Below are 20,598 nucleotides of genomic sequence, written 5' to 3' on the forward strand. Positions count from 1 at the left end.
GTGGCCACATTTTAAATGCTTGAGGTCTACATATTAAACATTTCAAGCTTAATGAGACTAAAGATTGTCATCTGATAAGAGCTAACACAATGCTTTGAAATTTAACGCTTCAACAGGTTCCTTAAAAACTAATTTTCACTGCTCTAGAAAACCATTAATCATCATGTTTTTTCTCTCTCATATTTGAACTGAAACGAACTCAGATTCTCCTCTCTCTCTCTGTCATCAGAGCACTGTAACAACCGAGCCATTTATATGGATCTTTGCAAAGTCATCTGCCAGCCGTAACCACAGTGTGACAGACAGACAAAAAATACTGCCTGCCCTTCACTACAGCGTGTGCATGAATTAACCTCGCACACAACAAAACAATAAACAAAACAGCGTCCCAAAACACGGCGGGTGAGAATGCCTCCACTATGTACTCCAAATCCACAAGTATTCAAAATGACATCTCAAAGAAGAAGAGGCTTCAGACAACTGTAGCTTAACATTCTCCAATTATCTAGCAAAACCAGAAGAGAGCCCTGATAATATGAAGTGCACACTTAAAGGAATATAAATACTTTAGGAGAGTTTTTGATTAAACATAGTAGAGTGAAAAGTGACAAAAACCAACTGGAATTAACAAATCGGGTATTAAACCACAACAAATAAGAGTGGGTGCTAAAGTGGTTTCTAGTGAATTGATGCAATTAAAGAATCCCATTTCTCTGTTTGTAGACAAATTGTATTATATGACATATAGCATAGCCATAAATGTAAGACAGTATATTTCTTGGTCATTACCAATACAGGCCCACCAATATTAAAATTCTGGCTGACAGTAATAAACCGATAATGATTATAATTATGATTAATTAAAAATCCAATTAAAAATAATATATCATATCATATATCATGTCAATTTTCAGTGTATTATTTTTAATTCGATTTAGATACAACATTGTGTGACGTGCAATATGAAAAAATGCATATTAATTTTGAGATTTGAAAAAGGTTACATTTAATATTAGCCAAAATTATTGGTGTCTTTTAAAGATTTACTTTAAGTGGGCCTGAGATTATAGTAAAAGGTTATTCTAAATGTAAAATTAGGGGAAATACGCAATGGCATACACAGCTCTACATCCAATATCAACCAACACTGATAAATAAAAAAATCTCTAATATAGGCCAGTAACTGATGGTGCTTAACTACTAGTATTCAGACATAACATAATAATTACCACAACTGTGAAATAAAATACATGTTATGATTTTAGGCTAAATGTCTTTGCTGGAGGATTCAGGAAAACAATCATTGGATGAATCTCTGGATTGAATTTTGCCGTTCTAGATAGGACAAACAAACTTTCTGCATAACCCAAGAGGATGTCATTCTTTCTAACAAACTTTTGTTGTGAGCTTGTTGGATTCCATACACATTGCTTGCACTAATTTATTCAATGATAGATGGGGGACAAACCACATCCCTAAATGTTAGTGTTTTGCCACCTCCCCCCTCCTGCACCCCCTGCAGAGAGAAACTGTGTCATAATGCAGTACCCCTTTTCTCATTCAAATGACTGCCATTGTCTCTATAAGCAACCAGCTCTGCTATGTGCCACAGAACAACGGAGTCTCTATATGTTGCAGAAAATGAGTACACCAGGGCAGGGTGTAGCCTACTGAAGAAGCTTCACTGAACATCCATGCTGCTTTGCGAGAAATGAGGGAGGGAAACGTCAGCTCTCATTTCCATCTAACACATACGATTCATATTATTTAGCCCAAAATCAAGAGTAAACACACAAACAATAATACAGTTTGCCCTATATGGGAGACTGCAATTGTAAATCAAATAGGCGGATTACCAAATCTCCAGAACTAAATAAAACATATTTAAACATTTTTTGCATCATTTTTGTTTCACAATCCTAGTGTACAGCTTGATTAGTTTTATTCTAGACTCAGACATGTTGCTTTGCTTAGCTGTGACTCTGATTAGCTCTCATTAGCATGGTTGCCAGGTTTAAGTTTAATGTACCTTACCTTTTATAATTAAATTAGTTAACCTGTGGTTTTGTGTGATAAACCAAGAACAAACGTTTCTTTTAAATCTCGTTTAAGTTTTAAACTGCTACATGCTTATTTTTCGGAGGGATGACATTCGGATCAATTTCTAAGCCTTTAAGTTTGACAAATCCGCGCTATTCATTCCGGCGGAAGGGCGAACGACACACTTGAGTGAGCGAAGGCTTGAGATGGGGGCGGAGTGATACAAAGTCTGGCGGTGGACTCCGATTCGAAGTGAGTGAAGTGGAGAAACTTTTTCAAAAGTTCTTGGAGGTGTTTCGAGACGCACGGCAGCCGAGTCGGAGCTGCAGAGGGAAATACGGAATTGGACTATATCGAAACGCTCGATTTCTATGAAATTCACACAAGTTAACTTTATGACGCTGCTTCATCTTAATGTGATCCCGTGGAACTTCAATCACCGTGTTCTTATTTAAAGGATGTATTATTGCTAACATTTCAAAAAGGAGTAGGATCGAGTTTCCACAGAAATGGGGAATTACAGTCTTTGGATATTTCTGTCAATTTTATATCTGGTGCAAAATAGCGAAGGTAGGATGATTGATTATTTTCTCCCTTTTTTGTGTAAGGGTAGCAGCTAGTGTTTTAGGACATGTGTGGACGCACAACCTGTTACATTAGAATCGACGAAAGATCCCGAACCTGTTTTAGAACATCCCGACCTGTTGTCTTAGATTTATTAATTTTCATTTATGAGGATCCGAATCATTTTCTGCTTTGCTTACAGATGTTTGATGCAGGATGTGCCATAATTGATAGTTCTCATAAACGTTTTTGTTTCAGTCCATCACTGGTTCGGTATAGCCTACATTTCAACGCAAAAAATTAATTACATTTTTGCGATAAAACTTACTTTGCACTTTTTAGTACACGCCGAATATTGTGAAGATTATTGCATAACATTATGCACGAATATTCAATGATGATGGGATTTAAAGAGTTCAGATCACACGAGGACTTCTCTTTGTTGGTGATGAATGTTGCATTTGCTAAATTGCTTGTTGTCGTGTAACTTTTACAAGTTTAGCTCTTCTACATAGCATAAGTAATTTTAGAGGGCATTGCGTTTGTTGGGTCTATATGTATTTTGGCCTTGTCTGTATAGCTGAACCGTGAGAAAATAACAGTGAATGTCCGCTTCGCTGCACCGGTGATAAGCGACCTATCAACGTGCATAGTAATTGAGATTGTCATCAAATAGGCTACTGTTAAATCACTGCACTAGATTATATCTGAATTTTATATTTTACGTTAAGTGTATCGATATTTTACGATTTGGTCAAAAGACTTGACGAATGGAAATATGCTTGTAGCCTTCATGATGAGTTTTGTGGGAGTTCTCGTCTACTTAAAGCTTTTTTAAATTATTTTTGGTTATATCAATTTATTTTTGGTTACAATCTTTGAAACAACAATACAACACTTAGCAAATTATCTTTGTTTTGTTGTTTCATGGAGGAGGTAATGAGCGAAAGAAAAAAAATCCGAGATGTTTTGTCCAGTTTACCATACAATTCTGAAATAGGCTACCGTTGTTTGAGTTGGAATACCATTTTCTCTTGTTCTTCTTGTGAGTTCATTCAGTTAGTCGATATGCACATCAAATGAAAGACAAACCTATATTATGGAATGAAAAATAATAAATCAACAGATAAATGCGCTTGTCTTTCGGCAGCCTTTTGAAGATAACAGTTAGACCAGGAGTTTCTTCATAGCTATAGATCGACAAAAGTAGCCTACTGCTGCTTTAACGAAGTATTATAACATTATCGGAAATCATACGCCTCCTATCGCTTTTCGTATTTGAGAAGAGTGCACGTGCTGAATTCTATTGTCATTCGATTCGAACAAAGCGGGAGTCTGTGTGAAAGAATCTGAATGTTATCTCGCTGCACTCTCATAGATAAGACTCAAATGTATTTACCAAAGAGTTAATAAACCTACAGCTACGAGAGACCATCTGTAATATGCTTGTTGTATGCGTTTCAATAAAATAAATGAAATGTAATATGTCATATTTCAGGGTTGTTGATTATTCTTTGCTTTTATCGTTGAATTTGAAGTAGCCTCTGCCTCATTTTGCCCTCTATTTCCACAGGATTGCGCTGCGTGGATACACACAGGCCGTGCGAAAATGGAGGAAAGTGTATCGATTCAAGATGCTTGTAAGCTTACAGTTGCCATTTTTATATTGCAAATACAATTCTGTTCGATACACTATTGTTTTGATGTTTAGTTCAAACTCAAAATTGTTTGATAAATGCATAACATTCACAGTGGTGTGTTGACTGTTCTGAACAGGTGGTACCGGATGACATGCTATTGCTTTTATTCAGAATTGGTTATCAGTTTTGCATAGTTTCAATCACTTTTGCACAGTGTGGAAAAGGGAACTGGAGTGTAGCAAAACACAGAGCAATGTTGTACTGTCACGTCTGTTTTGAAAAGTGTCCTATGAGTTTTAATAATCTAAATCATTCACCCGATTCTATGACTCATAGTTTACTCAAGTTGGACCATATTTTGTGCTAATAATAAATGCTCTCTACACCTGTCCACAAGATATCAGTCACATAAAATATATGATTGTACTTCTGATAGTGAATCTATGGGAGCTTTTTTTTTTTTTTTGCTCATGCCAAGTAGTTTTCCAGAATACGTAGCGTTCCTTCATACAGGCTGTCTTCATTGTTTATGCTAATAGAAAGTGATTGTTATCACATGAAAGCCTGGGGCTGTTGTTTTATGTTTCCCGCCTGATTTGGAAAACTGTGTCCGTGCACTCTAGCTTCCATTCATGGTGATTAGTGTTTTTTTTTTCAGGAGGCACTGGTACGTGGGAACCACTCATTGGTTTTATGTGGCGGCCAAATCAATAGGGTGTTAAACTAAAATCAATACTTTTGTTTTGCATGTGTATCTCTACAAATCATTCGTTGTAAGAAGTTGTGAGATGGGGGGGGGTGTCATTCTTTGCACTTTGCATTATCTTCTGCAGTCATGTTTATTACTTAATGGTATTTGTTCACTCCTTTACCTTTCCATAAAACAAATATACAAATATAACTCAACCAAGTAAAACTGTCCCACTGCACTATTAGTGTTCCCTCTAAGAAAAACTTTTTATAATTTATGTAGCTTGTAAGTGTCAGTTTTTTTTATAAGAATAATTTGGTTATTTAAATATCTGTAAGGTGCTCTTGTTGTGTGCCCTTAAGGAATAATCTACCTACTTCAATCACTCCACCATTAACCAAAGAATCTCACACCCCCAGGCAAGTAGTTATTGCCTTCTCACTGGCCAGGTATGCTGGATGAAGCCTCATTGTACTTTAAACCTGAAATTTGAATGCAAACTCACACCAAAGGGTGGTTGGTTATGGTTGTGGAAACTGGAAGTTATGTCCTAACTGATTGGTGATTTTTGGGGTAAACTGAAGCCATTCATTTGTTTCTTGAAACTTGGTCTGTATTTATAATTCTCATAAAACTCTGGAGTTAGATAAATATGGCAAGGTGGCACTAAAATTCCTTTTGTGTCAGTGTCACAGTATTAATCATTACCCAGCACACCTCAGGCTAAGTTATGAACACAGCGTGTTAGTAAATGTGTAATCATTTTAAATAGTGCTTTGTTCTTTTGTCATTCTTGCTCTACCCATCTACAAAGTTTTTGTTTTAAATTAGACATTTTGTTGACAGCATTTATGTTATGCACATTTTATCTTTTGTTTTGTTTTTTAAGAGTTTAATGTTATTGTATGTGTGTGAAGAGCAGTTCACTCACAATCTATTGCGTCTGTGTCAGCAGGTGGTATTTTTCAAGTGAAACGGATGTTTTTTAAAGAGGACAGTAAATGTCATGCCACACAGCACAAGTTATACAACCATCTGGAATGGCCAGCCACAAGAGAGTGGTCCGACCAGTCCTTAAGCTATGGGGACAGTTAGACCCACTCCAACCCCCTCCCTGGAGATCCTGATGAAATCAGAGATCCAAAACAACAGAAAGGGACCTTTATTCCTCCAGATACCAACCTGTAACCCAGCACCGCTGGAGAGACCAGAGAGAGTAGGAGGAGGAGGACTAGAGAAGAAAGGGCATATAAGAGTAAGAGAATAACAGAGAAAAGAGTGGATAATGGCACCTTTAGCAAACAGAGGCAAAGGTTGAAAAAGACGTAGTAAGGAGTACTGGTTGGGACTGCAGAATTTCACAAGAACACCAAGCTGTGTTGAAATCTGGTCTCTGAGAAAAACCTTGGCAACAAATCTTCCACCTGTTCCTGCCCATGATGTTTTCCTTACTTACCACGAGAGCTTGTGTGCCTGGAGGAAGTTAATTGTCCTATTTAGTGTAGTATCCTTGTTGTGAGAGCTCTCTAGTGACTGTAATATTATGCGAATATGCCCCTTAGGACTGTAATTGTTACCAGCTCAATTATTTTGAATGTTGTTTAACCAGTGTCTGGTTGAGGCATATACTGAGCCCTAGTACTTGTTTGTATCCTGTGTCATTTCATGGTCCCCTGCGCCGAGAGCTTCAGTGGCTGGTGCAGTCCATGAAAGATTACAGGAGTAATCCTTCTCTAACTCTCTCCAATGAGTGCTTCTTTACAATGGGCCATAGTCCAATGCTTCTTGGGCTACGTTTATGAGCTGGCACAGGGTTAACATCTGGAATATTAAGGTGAACTGTTTTGTGCTTTTATTTTGTCACAGGTGTGTAAAGCATATCATATAATCCCTGTAAAATTTGTTTATGTTGTTGCCAAACTGACTCGATGGTGGTGACACCAAGTATGAAGTTTGAAGTATACAGGGGATACTGGTCTGTGGATCCGGTTATTAAATTCTGGTCCTGCTATGGTCCGTCACTCTTTGAATCCCTTTTCTATAGGAAATGCAAGGCATGGAAGGACAGCGCACCTGTTGTGAAGAGTCCAGGAATGTCATTCAAGGTGAAGAGTCAGGGAGCTCTGTTAAAGTGTCGTCGTGCCTCTAATCTCATCCCTCCAGTGAGGAGAGTATGCGAGCAAGTGCAACCACAGTGTGGGATAGTCTCGACTGAAGCAAAGAGATAATTAGGCAGATTGTGAGTGTGTCATTCAGAGAGGGTCCAGCTGGAAGAATAAGGCGGGGGTGGAGATGTGTGTTGGAGAGAGGGGGTTGTGCTGGGGTGTGGAGGGACAGCTGGTGGATGTTGTGATGGTAATCCAGTGAAGTCAGCCCCTTACAAAGGGGGAGCGGAGGGCCAGGTGCTGCCATTGAGCGGCCTGCCGCCCCATGCCGAGACAGACGGGACTATGGAGGAGAGGAGCCGGCGGCCCACAGGCCTCCTAACACATGCTCACACACACGCAGCGAAGTGATGTGGAGGTTCTCCATTGTCTCTGCAGGCTCTGCAAGCCCGGGCCACTGTCACTCTATGAGAACAAACAGTGGAGATGAAAGTGTGTGAGCCACAGAGCAGAGAAAAGAGACATCAATGTTTGCATTTTCCCACTCATTTGCTCAAAAAGGAAGCGGTTACAGTGGGGCTCTGTCCGTTATTGATGTTGTCGCCTTGACCCCAGTAGCAGAGTGAGTCTATAAATTGTGAGTGTTGCAATTTACTGACCCATGGAAGCTCTCTGCCTCTTAAGACATGATGTATGAGGATATTTAGACATGAAGTAGGCTCTGCGATCACAGGCCTTCTGTGAACTGACAATTGTAATTTATTTACCTAAAATTTTGCACAATTTTTACAAAAGGGAATAATCAACAACTACAAGCTGATATCCAAGGCCTCTGTTGATTTACTTAAAGAACCGTGTATACTGATAGTTATGTTTATATCGTAAAGGCTAGAACACTGTTTGTTTATATTGAGTTTGGCACTTAAGAGATAAAGTTACTTTCCCTTAATATATAGTGGATTAGTGTGGAATGCTTTGTAAGATTCCTGCTCTGCCGCCACTGCATTCATTGCTGTCGTTACCTCTAGTCTTTTCAGGATCCAGGTTATTCAAGGGATTTTTTGAGCAAAACTGTCAAAATTATGTGTAAGGTATAATTTGCGGAATAGATTGAAAGTAAGGGAGAAGAGAACTCTACTGATTTGATTGGGTTGGAGTGTAATTGAGTTTGACTGTAGGGTGAATGAAGTGACTAAGGTCTATATGGTTTCATGCCGCAAGCAGGGAGTCCTTGTTCCCAGGCCCTGTCACAGGAAGTGCTGACTCCTGACCCCTCTACTTTACTCACATCCTGTCTATCAAGACAGCTGAGGAGACCTTATGATGTTCTCTTGCCCTCTCTCTTTTTCTAACTCCTTATTTGACCCTTCAGATATGTTTTGTGGGAGCATGGTTCACCTACTGGGGTCCAGAGAGACATAATCTATTTATTTGTGTGTTTATTGACGATGTGGGAGATAAGACCAAGGATTTGAGAAGTTTACGGGTGACAGTTGGAGATAAGAGGCATTCTTTGGCCTCTACCTGAGTGTTCTCTTCCACTCTTATCAGACACTCTGAAGCTGTTTTCTAATCACAGCCACATTAAAGCTTTCCAAAGTGTTTCTAAATATGATGTAGAGATGAACTGGGAGTTTTATCCCAACTATCTGCATATTTTGTGATTTATGAGATAGATTATAGTGGTTGGCAGCATTTTATAAGATGTACTTAATGCACAAAATGGGGGATTGTAAAATTCCCATTTGCTTAATTCATACTACAGGACACACCAGGTTATAGCTAAAAGTAATTTTGGAGTTATGTAGAGTTTTAGTTTTGCGGTTGTGGAATGCAAAACGTCTTCCATTTCTAGTTTTCTCAGATTCTCGAATCATGTCAGTGTAAAAACGCATTACTAATAGTCTTTAGTTCTGCAGAATCAGTAAGAAGAGTCTGCTTCTCTTTGAGTTCCAAGAGATCTGGATCGGTTTAGATGCTGGGGTGGGGTTTTGTAGTGAAGTACAGCAAAGAATGCTTTGTAAGACCTCGAGTCTGGGGTGCATGCAATGCGGTTGTGGTTGGCTTGTTAGCAATACCAGAAATTCTGTATTTTTTGTTTGTTTTGTAAGCATTGACATAAATTTCTATACATCAAGTGTTTTTCAAAAGCATTAAATCTGATCTGATTAACATATTTTGCCCTAGAGTAGTGTTTGTGTGAACTTAGTTTGATAAGATCTTTGTTAAGGCTTTAGCCAAGAGTCTTGAAGGACCATATTTTTGTTTTAGTCCACTTCCAGTCAGTTTATTTTTAATAATCTCACAGATGAATAATTATGTGGCCAATGCAACGCAGCAGGACAATGGGTTATCTATCTCTACATATCAACCAATCTATATATTTCCACAGGTTGACAGGTGTTTTTTTGTTGGAAATTTTTATTTATTTGTTAAAATCCAAATGATCCACATGAAAACGGGCCTACAACCATATTCTAAAAAACCCTTTCATGTGCTGTAGGCTCATTTTTGATTCCAATTTTTGAAATTCTCTACTTTCAGTAATAATAGAAAATTTATATGGAAGGTTCAGTTCCTGTGAAAGTTCTGCCCTCAGAAACCCCCAACCTTTCTGCTCTCTCCTCAGCCATGGGTTACTGTTGCCAGGCTACAGCAGAGGCCTGTAGGTTCGTTTGAGCACAGGCCTGAAAGCCTGGCTGTTTGGGCCACTGCTCCCCCGTCTCCAAACAATAGGGTTCTGACTACTTTAGCTCTTTTATTTGGCCCACAAAATGCTCCCCTACCCCCACTTTGGTTCCTCTTTGAGAAGATGGGGAGCTGGGAGGGGGCAGTTGGGGGAGGGGAACAGGCTCTAGTTGGCAGTGTGGTGTCGATATGGGCTCTTTACAAAGGAATGGAGCAGCTATATGCCAAACCCCGCCACAGACATTTTTTCAGGGGACTTTTGGAATTTTGATACCCTGAAAGTTGCTTCATCAGTTTTCAAAGCAAACAAAACCAGGTTTAGTTTCAGTGACATTAATAGCAGGTGACCTACACTCAACTGACTTCCTACTAAGGAAAGAGTTGGCCGTGAGAAGTGCATGGTTATTGTCTTTCACCTCAGGGTGGGAAGGATGGCTTCAAGTACCCGGGAGATGGAAATTCTGTTGGGAACTCTCTCATGCTTGGTGCCTCCTGGACCATGACTGACCAGATGAAGCACTTTCAGAGAGACGTAGTGTGTTTGTGCTTCTCTTCCACAGGTGCTATGACCTTAGACTGCTAGATGATTGAATGGGATTGTGCTAAAGAGAATGGTGTCAGGTGACACTACCACAATGAACTCTGAGTTCAGGAAAAACGGCATTGAGTTTCAAAAGTGAGCGGAGATGCCGAGCTTCACACACATAAATCATTCCGGCAGCATCCAAAAAGCTCCTGTGTACATGCAAGTTACACAAGTCCTTGATAGTCCAAAATGCTATTAGGTCCAATGTAATTCTTTTGATATGGTCCATAGGTACACCTATACTATATTTATACATGAATGAAGCCCTTTCCATTGTTTTCTCAGTCTGATATATCTTGTGGTTTCTCAGCATCCTAGGAGAGAAAATTGTTTGTAAGTCACACAACGTGTTTAAGTGTGCATGTGAGGTATTTGTGGTGTGGTTTGACTTCATCAGTGCACTTAGTTGTTTTATCTAGTCCTTCTCTCAGCTAAGAGTCATTGCTTAATTGTTAACCTGTCCAACTGCTTCATTAACCTTCCAACATCCAACATTATCAGGAAAGATGTGCTGTGAGTGTGCTGCTAGGTTTGTGCATGTGATCTAACAGCCTGCATTCATGTGTGTGTGTTTGTGCACATCTGTTTGGAGATTCACAGACCGGATAGTGCCATTGTTTTGCATGTAATCCTTTAAAGAAGCAGAGAGAAGCGGAAAGCCAAAGCAGTGCTGACAGATGTGAACAGTTGTTTAGTGCTATTTGCAGCTGGCGTGAGCCATCAGTGGTGTTGTGACATTGGAGGATTACTGTTTCTGCCCTCTTCCTATTTCACCCATGTCTATACTATGTACTATATTCCTTAGGGGCCAGGGGTTTACTCTTTGTACATTTTAAATCAATGGTCTTGCTGAGTAACATCCCACACCTGGCTTAAAGCAAAAACTACCGATTTCCATCCGTACAACACTCAAAATTGTCCAAAATCTTCTGTGTAGAAAATTCTCGCTTACAGTGGAGTTCCTGCCAGATTGAATGCCCTTTACAATGAGCTATTTTTTTCACTCTGAAAGCTCTGATATGACTCTTGGCTGTATGTTTTTGGACGAATTATAGGCACAGCCAAGGCCTAGACAAAAGAATGTGTGTTTTGGCTGCAAAACACCGTGTGAGGACAAATATCCTAACCTCCCCCTGCTGCTACTTGACCAATATCTACACATTCTCACACACTTTCACGAAGGTTTTCACAATGCAATAAGTATGAAACTCCAGCATGGATACACAGACATAGAGGGAATGCGTTCCAAAACTCACACACGCATGCATGTTATCATGTTTTGTAAGGCCAGAGGCTCCCTCTCTTTGTGTTTGGAAATAGCTCTTGTCAACCCATCCACAATTCCTCATAGTCCAGTAACTCTTTGAAATCCCACTAGCAGTTCCTCAGTCATCCTGCCCATTGTGATCGGTCCAAAAAGTTTCTCTTTTATTTAACCATTTGCTGACCACTTTTTTTTGTTGAGATTTTGTTACAAAAGATACATGTAAAAAATTGCTCAGTTAGATGTACCACAGAATCTATCCAGTTTGGCCTTTATCACAAATTCCTTACTGCTCATGTACACAAGCACTCATTGTAAACTGCTTCCTAGAGCCAAAGACAGTCAAACAACAGGTTGTAAAGTAGGCTGTCCCTGCATTCTTCAGAGGCCTATCATACAGAATGGCCATTTATAAGGGGTTGAGTGTCAGACTGCATGCTAGTTGAACCTTGATGCTGTTCTCCTCAAAACTCTTTTTGTGCCGCAAGTCCCAGTTTCATTTTTTTTACCACAAAGATTCCAGACATAGTTAATTTGCCTCTAAATAAACCCAACCAAACCATGACAAATAGCCAAGGGGATGAAGGGTAGGGGGTGATTGGTGGGGTGTCAGGCTTGCTCGGTCGTCTGTGAGGTTTCCACAGCAACAGGGATCTGGGATTCAGAAAGAGTGTGAGTGTTTTCAGAGCAGGAGACAAGGGATTACAGGAAATATGACAGGACATGACTCTCCGTACCGGACTCTTTCCCCCATCCCACCCTCCCAAAAAACATTCTTTCCCTACCAGACACCCCCAACCTACCCCCACTACACTGCCAGACATTATCATCACAATCAGACTGCTGACCTCTGACATTTGACCTCCCAGCATGTGAAGGGTTCATAGGGAAAATCAGTGTGCCGCATTGGGGGCTTCAGGAGATGGAGGAGTTGCCCTGGGTATTCATGAAGAATTGTTTCTTACTTATTGCTGATCTGTTTCCTCCTCCCCACAGACTTAACTTGCGTCTTAACTTACGGCATTTCATGTAGCCAGCTGTATTTGAAAAATAGTACAGGCGTGATTAATTTTGTTTTTGATATGTGACCCCTAAGTTTGGTTCAGTTGGCCTCTTTGCTTCAAATTCTCAGACTTTATGATAAAACAACCAACCATGGCCGGCAAATACACTCTTGTGTTGTTAAGTCAACAGTACTGTTATTAAAAAGCAGACTTCACCAATGAACTGAGCAATTGAAGAGAGTTAACATTTTCCTCTTCTTCTACTCCGTCAAGCATTGAATTTTAACCTTAACATAATAGGTGCTATTCTGTATCAGAAGTAAGTCTCGTTAATCATAAGACTTGGGGTTCTTGATGCCAGCAACTTAATCTTGGCTCCCTTATGTATGTTTTTTGGTTCCAGTTCCAGAATATTTTATTACTCCCATATGAAACATTTCTGTAGGTGTGTCTTCTAAACAGCAGAACACTGTGGCATCATCCTCTATTGTCTTGCTGTTTTCACCAGAGTTTGAATTTTCTTTTTTTGATGAAATGGTTGAATGGAAAGTATAGATCATGAAAGGCTAGCAGGCTCCCTCTGTGGTCCAGCAGAAGTCTAAAACAGCACCCCCTATATGCCAATCGCCTTTTTTAAAGCCCCTCTCCAAGGTCAGAAAGAAACTGCTTCAAATTTGTGTGGGGGAGGAGACACCAGCCACAAAAGAAGAAAAGCAGCAAAGGGACAGATAGCTCAGTGTAAAAAGTGGTCATCCTGTAACAGAAGGAGGAGGAAAAGCCATTGTTGTTTCTGCCCAGGGGTTGTTTTACAGTGGAAAGAGAGAGAGGGCCTGAAGGGGGAAACAGAGAGAACAGACCATCCCAGTGCTTGTCATCAGCTTCAAACGGTCTTTTTGATGTGGGAGTTCATCCTGTGGTGGGGCTCCCTGTGTGGGTGTAGGGTTACCCAACACACACTGGCTTCTCATGCCTAGCTTACCAAAGGCCCCAGAGCCCATGATCGAGACGGCTTTTTTAGGAACAAGTTGTTTATTTTATCTTACCTGATCAGTTTCAGGTCCCACTCAATTGTCCATCAAGATATCCTTCCTGTACTGAAAAGCATAGAATTAGAGCGGAAAGAACTGTATTCAACTGCCACAAAGTGGCTTTACCAACATATCATCTATGGGTTGTTGTCTCCTGTCTTTTGAGTGGTCTCCATTGTGAGGTAACACATTGAACACTGTATACAGTTTGCAAGGTCTCATGGGTAAACAAGGATGGTTCTGTGATTCACAGCCGTGTTTTACTATTGAATGCAGCGAAGAAATTGGAAAATCAGTAATAATCTTGGAATGCAATCTGGCATGGAGAGAAGCATGCTTTCTGTATTGGAATACCAAAGAATGTCCAAAGTGTACTCTGCTGTTACGGTCAAGTCAGACATATATGCAACATCTGGGGGATAGTATAAAATTTAGTGTTTTTCTCTGTGTGTGTGTGTGTGTGTGTGTGTGTGTGTGTGTGTGTGTGTGTGTGTGTGTGTGTGTGTGTGTGTGTGGTTGTGTGTGTGTGTGTGTGGTTGTGTGTGTGTGTGTGTGGTTGTGTGTGTGTGTGGTGTGTGTGTGTGTGTGTGTGTGTGTGTGTGTGTGTGTGTGTGTGTGTGTGTGTGTGTGTGTGTGTGTGTGTGTGTGTGTGTGTGTGTGTGTGTGTGTGTGTGCGTGGATTATCACCTGCTTCCTAACCTTGTTTTATAATAAAAGCTTAGTATAATTACTATTTATATTTTCTGTGCATGAGTTTGGAGAGATACTGGACCTGGCCTGTTGATAAAAGTTTTTTGAGGTCCCACTGAAATGCTTTTACACTCAGGTGCTAATAATTTAAATTTGTGCCCCTCGACAGATGCCTGCCTGGTTATATTGGTTTACTCTGTCAGCATCTAGACCCCTGTCATCGCTCGCCTTGTCTAAATGGAGCAGCTTGCAAGAGCCAGGTTGCTAATGGAATCCCACAGTACACCTGTGTGTGCCAGCGAGGTTTCAGAGGTAAGCTCGAGGGTGTCTTCATGTCATCATGGTACAGTTTGTGGGAAATATAGGGCTGTTTGTGAATGACGCTTCTTGTGTCTGCAGGTCAGGATTGTTCCCTGATTGATGCATGTGCCACAAATCCCTGTGCCAATGGTGCCCGTTGTACTAATTGGAACAATCACTACAACTGCTCGTGCCCACCTGGGTATCAGGGAAAAAACTGTCGCAATGACATTGATGAGTGCCGCAAACCAGGAAAATGCCTTAATGGTGGAATCTGCATGAACACCCATGGCTCATTCCGTTGTGACTGCCTTGCTGGGTACAGCGGGCGCACATGCGAGGTGCCCACCCAGCCCTGCGCCCCTTCACAGTGTCTCAACGGGGGCACCTGCCATCAGACCGGTGACCACACCTACGAATGTGCTTGCTTGCCAGGTACAAACAGACAGAAAGCATGCATGCAATCATGTAGACAAGCACCCTTTATCAAGTTCCCATACTCATGCCCAACCCTTGAAATCGGGGTTTCCCGAAGCGTCTGGACTTTCCAGGCAGTGATACCTCATGCTTGCTATAAATAGCTCAGACTGAGTGAGAGAAAGATACAGAAGAGAAAGAGAGCGAGCAGAACAGTCAAAACGTGGAAGAGTGAAAGCGCATGGGCTGCTGGACAGGAATTTACTTTATTGCCTTTCTGCTCCCCTCTGGGGAGCAAGCAGGAAATGTCTCTCACTAGAGAGGAAGTCATTGAAACCGTGAGAGATTATAAAACAAGCAAACACGACAGGGAGTATGGCCCTCTAGAGCAGATCTCCGTCAGGTCCTGGCTTTGCCGCTGTGGGAACCGCCGTGAGAATATGTAAACACTCAACACCCACTGGACCTTTTTATTGCTCACTTTACTCTGTTCATCAATTTATCAATGATTGTGGAAAGTGAAAGTTATTAGGTGTGTTAGGGAAGTGAGGAATAGATCAGACATTATTATTCCCACATTTACCCCCCTGCTTCCTGTGTCATATTTAATTTCTCCACCCAGGCTTCAGGGGACACAACTGCGAAGAGAATGTGGATGACTGCCCTGGACACAAGTGCATGAATGGTGGGATCTGTGTAGATGGTGTCAACACATATAATTGTCAGTGTCTGCCTGAGTGGACAGGTAAATTTACACTTTTCCCCCATGTTTACTGTTCATTTTTAAGTTAAAATAAGTTAAAATAACTTGGCATTTGTCCTTCTGTCCTTAGGCCAGTATTGTGCTGAGGATGTCAACGAGTGTCTCATGCAGCCCAATGCTTGTCACAATGGCGGTACATGCGTCAACACAATTGGAGGGCACACCTGTGTATGTGTCAATGGCTGGACGGGGGACGACTGCAATGAGAACATTGATGACTGTGCCACAGCTGTCTGTTTCAACGGCGCCACATGTCATGACCGCGTGGCCTCCTTTTTCTGCGAGTGCCCGGTGGGCAAAACTGGTATGACTGTCTTTATCATCCCTCCATATTTTAGGTCTTGTTCGTTGTCCAATTAGTGACATTCTGCTGTCCCTACAGGTCTGCTCTGTCATCTGGATGATGCTTGTGTCAGTAACCCCTGTAATGAGGGGGCCGTGTGTGACACTAACCCTCTGAATGGCCGCGCCATCTGCACCTGCCCTGCTGGCTTTGTTGGCGGAGCCTGCAACCAAGACATGGATGAGTGTTCTATTGGTAAATGTACAACATTGAGAATGGCTCCCTCTCTCGTTGATTCTTTCTGTCTCTCCCTCTGCTCTGTCTCTCTCAGTAAAGAGTTAATGTTAACTGACTCCTCTGTTTCTCTCTTGTGCCAGGTGCCAACCCCTGCGAGCATTTTGGGAAGTGTGTAAACACGGAGGGTTCGTTCCAGTGCCAGTGTGGAAGGGGCTACACCGGTCCTCGCTGTGAGATTGATATCAATGAGTGTCTGTCCATGCCCTGCCAAAACGACGCCACCTGCTTGGACCGCATCGGAGAGTTCACATGCATCTGTATGCCTGGTATGTCAGTGCACTTGACCTTATCTTACACAGAGATGTTAAATCTGCTTCAGATCAATGTGGACTATATGACTATATAGACCTACTTTGGAAAACATTCAAAGTTCAGAAGAGGAGGGTTTGTTATGTAATAACGTTGTGGTCATTTTGGGAGGGGTAATTTAATTGAAATAGAAGAACTCTGTCCACATGGGTAAGTCACAGAAACCACAGATCAGTGTTGGCTTTGTGTCTTCAGCACACACTTTCAGTAAAAACTTGTATCCTGCACTACATGCATCTTTAGGTTTTTTGGGGAACCATACAAATCGGCGTTGGGAGCGGGGTGTATTGGTCAATCTGGGAGAGAGGGGGAGGAGTGTGCAGTGAATTATAATGAGATCTTGAGTGGTGGGAATGGAGTGGAACAATGGGGCCCCTCTGTGCTCCGTTCTTCGCCCTACGCACATAGAGAGAGAGCAAACTTTTTCCCAGAACTCTCATCCCTTCCCCCCACTTCTGCTCGTACCCCTTTCATTTCCACAGACAGCTCTTCTTCCCCACCCTCCTGATCATCAACAACTTGGCCCTGGCTCACATGGAGGGGCCAATTCTTTCTGATTCCATGCCGCCGTCAATGCTCTGGCCCTGGCCCACACTCTGTTTCACCTGAATGGGGCGACACACAAGAGCGGCACTCTGCTGATTATAGAACATGTGTGTTCTCAATGGAGAGATGACCACAGGGCATCCTGCGGACAGTAGGGTGTGGTGCTTCTAGTCAAAGCAGGGGCCTCAGTTTGCATAGACGAAGCAAATTCTCCATTTCCTCAGAGACATGAACTTGCTGTAGGGTGCAGTGTAGCAGAACATCTCAGTGTGTCTGTGGGCCCCTGTGCTGTGAGAAACTGTGGTCCGAGTTTGTCTTCAATGCACTGAGGATTAGAACTGTGTTTCACTCTGATTTCTCTCTATCAGGCTATCAAGGGAAGTACTGTGAGGTGGACGTTGATGAATGCGAGAGCAACCCCTGTGTAAACGATGGCATCTGCCGAGACATGGTTAATGGCTTCACCTGCACCTGTCAGCCAGGTATGAAACGTCATTTTCCCAGCATCACAAACTCAACAGTATGTATGTAAAATTCACTTGTGTGTTCACTTAATATACAATCTCAATTCATGTAATATCAGGTTAAACCCAGCTTTGCCCCCTAGCCTGATAGAGTTTTTGCGTAATTACTCATTAGAGTGCAGTCTTTAGCGCTATGCAACTGCGTACCCAAACAAAGACACCATTGTGGCCCCTCTACACAAGCCCCCCCCCCCCCCCCCCCACCCCCCCTCGTCTTCCCAACTTGTTCATAGGGAAGGGACAGCAGTCTCACCCGTCTCTCTACATAGAGGTGGTGGGGGGAACAGCAGCCCTGCTAATGAGATTCTTTTCCATGTCTGCAATTTACATCTGGGGCAGACAACCCTGCACCCCCCATTTAGCTATTGAGCCGGTAGCGTTTGTGCAAGGAAAGGGGGAGGGCCAGTGGCCTTGAAGAAAACAATTCTAGCATCTCCCCCTTCTAACCTTATGCCCTAGGCATCAACATAGATCCCATCATAACACTGTTAATCAACACAACACCCTCTAAAGATGCAGAAATGAACATTTCTCATGGCGCCCTAGACATTTTTTTCGTACTTACTACAACGTTTTCCCAGACAAGGGATATCAGTCAGTGTTTAAATCCCACTGCCCTCTCACAAATACATATTTTCCATATATCAAATTTTAATCACTGCAAAAATGTAAAGAAGCATGATTAATGTCTTCCAAATAATTTTTATAAAGAGCCAGTTAATATTCCAACAAAGTTCTCAAAAAAAAATTCCACATACTAAGACTGTAATTCACAGGTCAACTCAAGAATATAATTGATAAGAAAAACTTTTTAACGCAGTCCATTCCAGATTGTGACAGTTGGATGGATTCAGAGAATGCAGAATCTGGACATATTCTAAGGCTCCAGTATTACTCAAATGTTTTAAATTCTGGTTATCTATGGTCTTAAAGAGTGTCAAGCCACAGTGCATATGTTACTGATAATACACACCACTGACATCATAAATTTAAACAGAGATTCATCCAAAACTTTTAAGTGAACCTCCATTGAAAACTCAATGAGCTTGAATAAGCCAAGGTGCAGAGATCTATAACTAGACCGAGCTCTACTGCCCTCAAAGCTGAACCTAATGACCCGGTCAGTGTGTGGAACTCACCTCTGCTGCCTCAGACTGACCTCTAACCTCTATGTTTGCCTGTCCCAGGGTTTACTGGCACCATGTGTCAGATCGACATTGATGAGTGCGCCAGCACTCCCTGCCAAAATGGAGCCAAGTGCATTGACCGGCCCAATGGGTATGAATGCCGCTGTGCTGAAGGTAAGCTGCTTAATGAAGTGTAAATAAATGTGTGTATGATTGTGTGTGCCTGCTGTGCAAGAGTTTTGTGGATCCCTTCAGGGTTCAAAGTCAAAATCATCATCGCTGACTACATCCATACACCTGCTTGTAGTGAGCTCAGGGTCAAATGCTTTACTTAATGTTTCTGTGATCGTACTGCTGGGCATACTGACGAAAAGCCTCAAATCCCCCTCTGCCCTGCAGACCCCAATGTCACAGGGTCACCAAGGCCAGCAGCTGCTGACGTTGAGGGTTATGCTCGGTCATCACCCCGACATCTGTTCATCTGTAACCCACAATGCATACCCACACAGTGACGTATGCCACAACCAAAGGTCCCAGCAATTTCCTTCACATAGTTGTGCCTGTAGGAATGGCTGTTTTCTGGTTTTAGTTTGTCCATCAAATTAGCATGAGCTTGTATGTGAATGTTTTGGGCTAAAGATACAGTATATACTGCATGTGTCTCTTGGCTTTTAGAAAGCACAGACGTGGAGTTTGTGTATTGTCTGAAACAGCCTGCTGTTTGGTATTCGCCATGCTCCAGTTCCCCTCTGCTGAGCTGTCCCGTTAGCTGGGACGCAGGGTATTGTCCTGCTACTCGAGGGGACAAAAGCAGGTCTGTGAGGCCTGTGAAGGGCTCTCTCACTTTCTCTCTCACTACTGCAGCCCAGCCCTGTCCTGCTCCTCACAAGGCTGCTGCCTTGACAGCCTGTCGGCATGGAAACCACGGGAACAGAGACTCCAATCTGTAGAACCTTTCACAAGAGAGAGAGAGAAAGAAGGAAACGGAGGTAGCAGACCGAAAAGAGAGAAAAAACGTATCGAGACTGGGGAAAGAGGAGAGACATTTTCAGACCAAAAAAGCAGGGGGGCAGTCAAGGGGGTGCTGGATAAGGAGGATAAAGAGTACAAGGAAACCAAGGAAGTATTTACACCCCAGACAAAAACACAAATAAAGGGCATTAAATCATTCATGCAGAGTTTGTGAGCTACAGTGGTTATGAGCAGACAGTAAGAATATGAAAATACTATGAACGAAGACAATGCTATTTCGTCTCACCTAGCTTGTGGAGTAATGGTCCGTAGAGGGGAAATTGTTCTTGACAGACACAAACCACAAATGCAGGAACCTGTAGAGCATCGGTGACCATATAAATCTGATACTTTTCCATTCTCACCACCTCACTTAGGCCTTGAGATGTTGGGCTTACAGAAAAGCACCATTCTCTGCTTATTCACTCCTACACGTCTCCTCTTTGTCCTCAGGATTTGAGGGAAGGCTGTGTGAGAGCAACATCGATAACTGCAAGCCCGACCTGTGCCACCATGGCACTTGCATAGATGGCATTGCCAGTTACACTTGTAATTGTTATCCTGGCTATACCGGCTACCGCTGTGAGAACCAGCTCAACGAGTGCCACAGCAACCCCTGCCAGAATGGCGGCAAATGTGTGGACAGAGTCAACAAGTATATCTGCCAGTGTCAACATGGCACCTCAGGTGAGGGATGATGTATTACTAATTCAACTGTATT

The 20,598-nt window shown here is 42.1% G+C and overlaps 1 protein-coding gene across 2 annotated transcripts in view; it reads left to right on the forward strand.

The window, feature by feature from the left end:
- Window positions 1-2,271: 2,271 nt before the first annotated feature.
- Window positions 2,272-20,598, forward strand: part of notch3 (notch receptor 3) — a 34,708-nt gene continuing 16,381 nt past the window's right edge. For both annotated transcript variants that reach the window (XM_077213528.1, XM_077213527.1), the window contains exons 1-11: window positions 2,272-2,610; window positions 4,178-4,244; window positions 14,470-14,612; window positions 14,700-15,035; window positions 15,640-15,762; window positions 15,851-16,084; window positions 16,163-16,318; window positions 16,441-16,626; window positions 17,584-17,697; window positions 18,927-19,040; window positions 20,331-20,564. In XM_077213528.1, coding sequence (XP_077069643.1) covers window positions 2,550-2,610; window positions 4,178-4,244; window positions 14,470-14,612; window positions 14,700-15,035; window positions 15,640-15,762; window positions 15,851-16,084; window positions 16,163-16,318; window positions 16,441-16,626; window positions 17,584-17,697; window positions 18,927-19,040; window positions 20,331-20,564 — 1,768 coding nt within the window. In that variant the 5' untranslated portion in view covers window positions 2,272-2,549. The remainder of the gene's footprint in view (window positions 2,611-4,177; window positions 4,245-14,469; window positions 14,613-14,699; window positions 15,036-15,639; window positions 15,763-15,850; window positions 16,085-16,162; window positions 16,319-16,440; window positions 16,627-17,583; window positions 17,698-18,926; window positions 19,041-20,330; window positions 20,565-20,598) is intronic.

Source organism: Siphateles boraxobius, unplaced genomic scaffold (genome assembly GCF_051911475.1).
Source record: "Siphateles boraxobius isolate OS27281-9 unplaced genomic scaffold, OSU_SipBor_1 66, whole genome shotgun sequence".
NCBI lineage: Eukaryota > Metazoa > Chordata > Actinopteri > Cypriniformes > Leuciscidae > Siphateles > Siphateles boraxobius.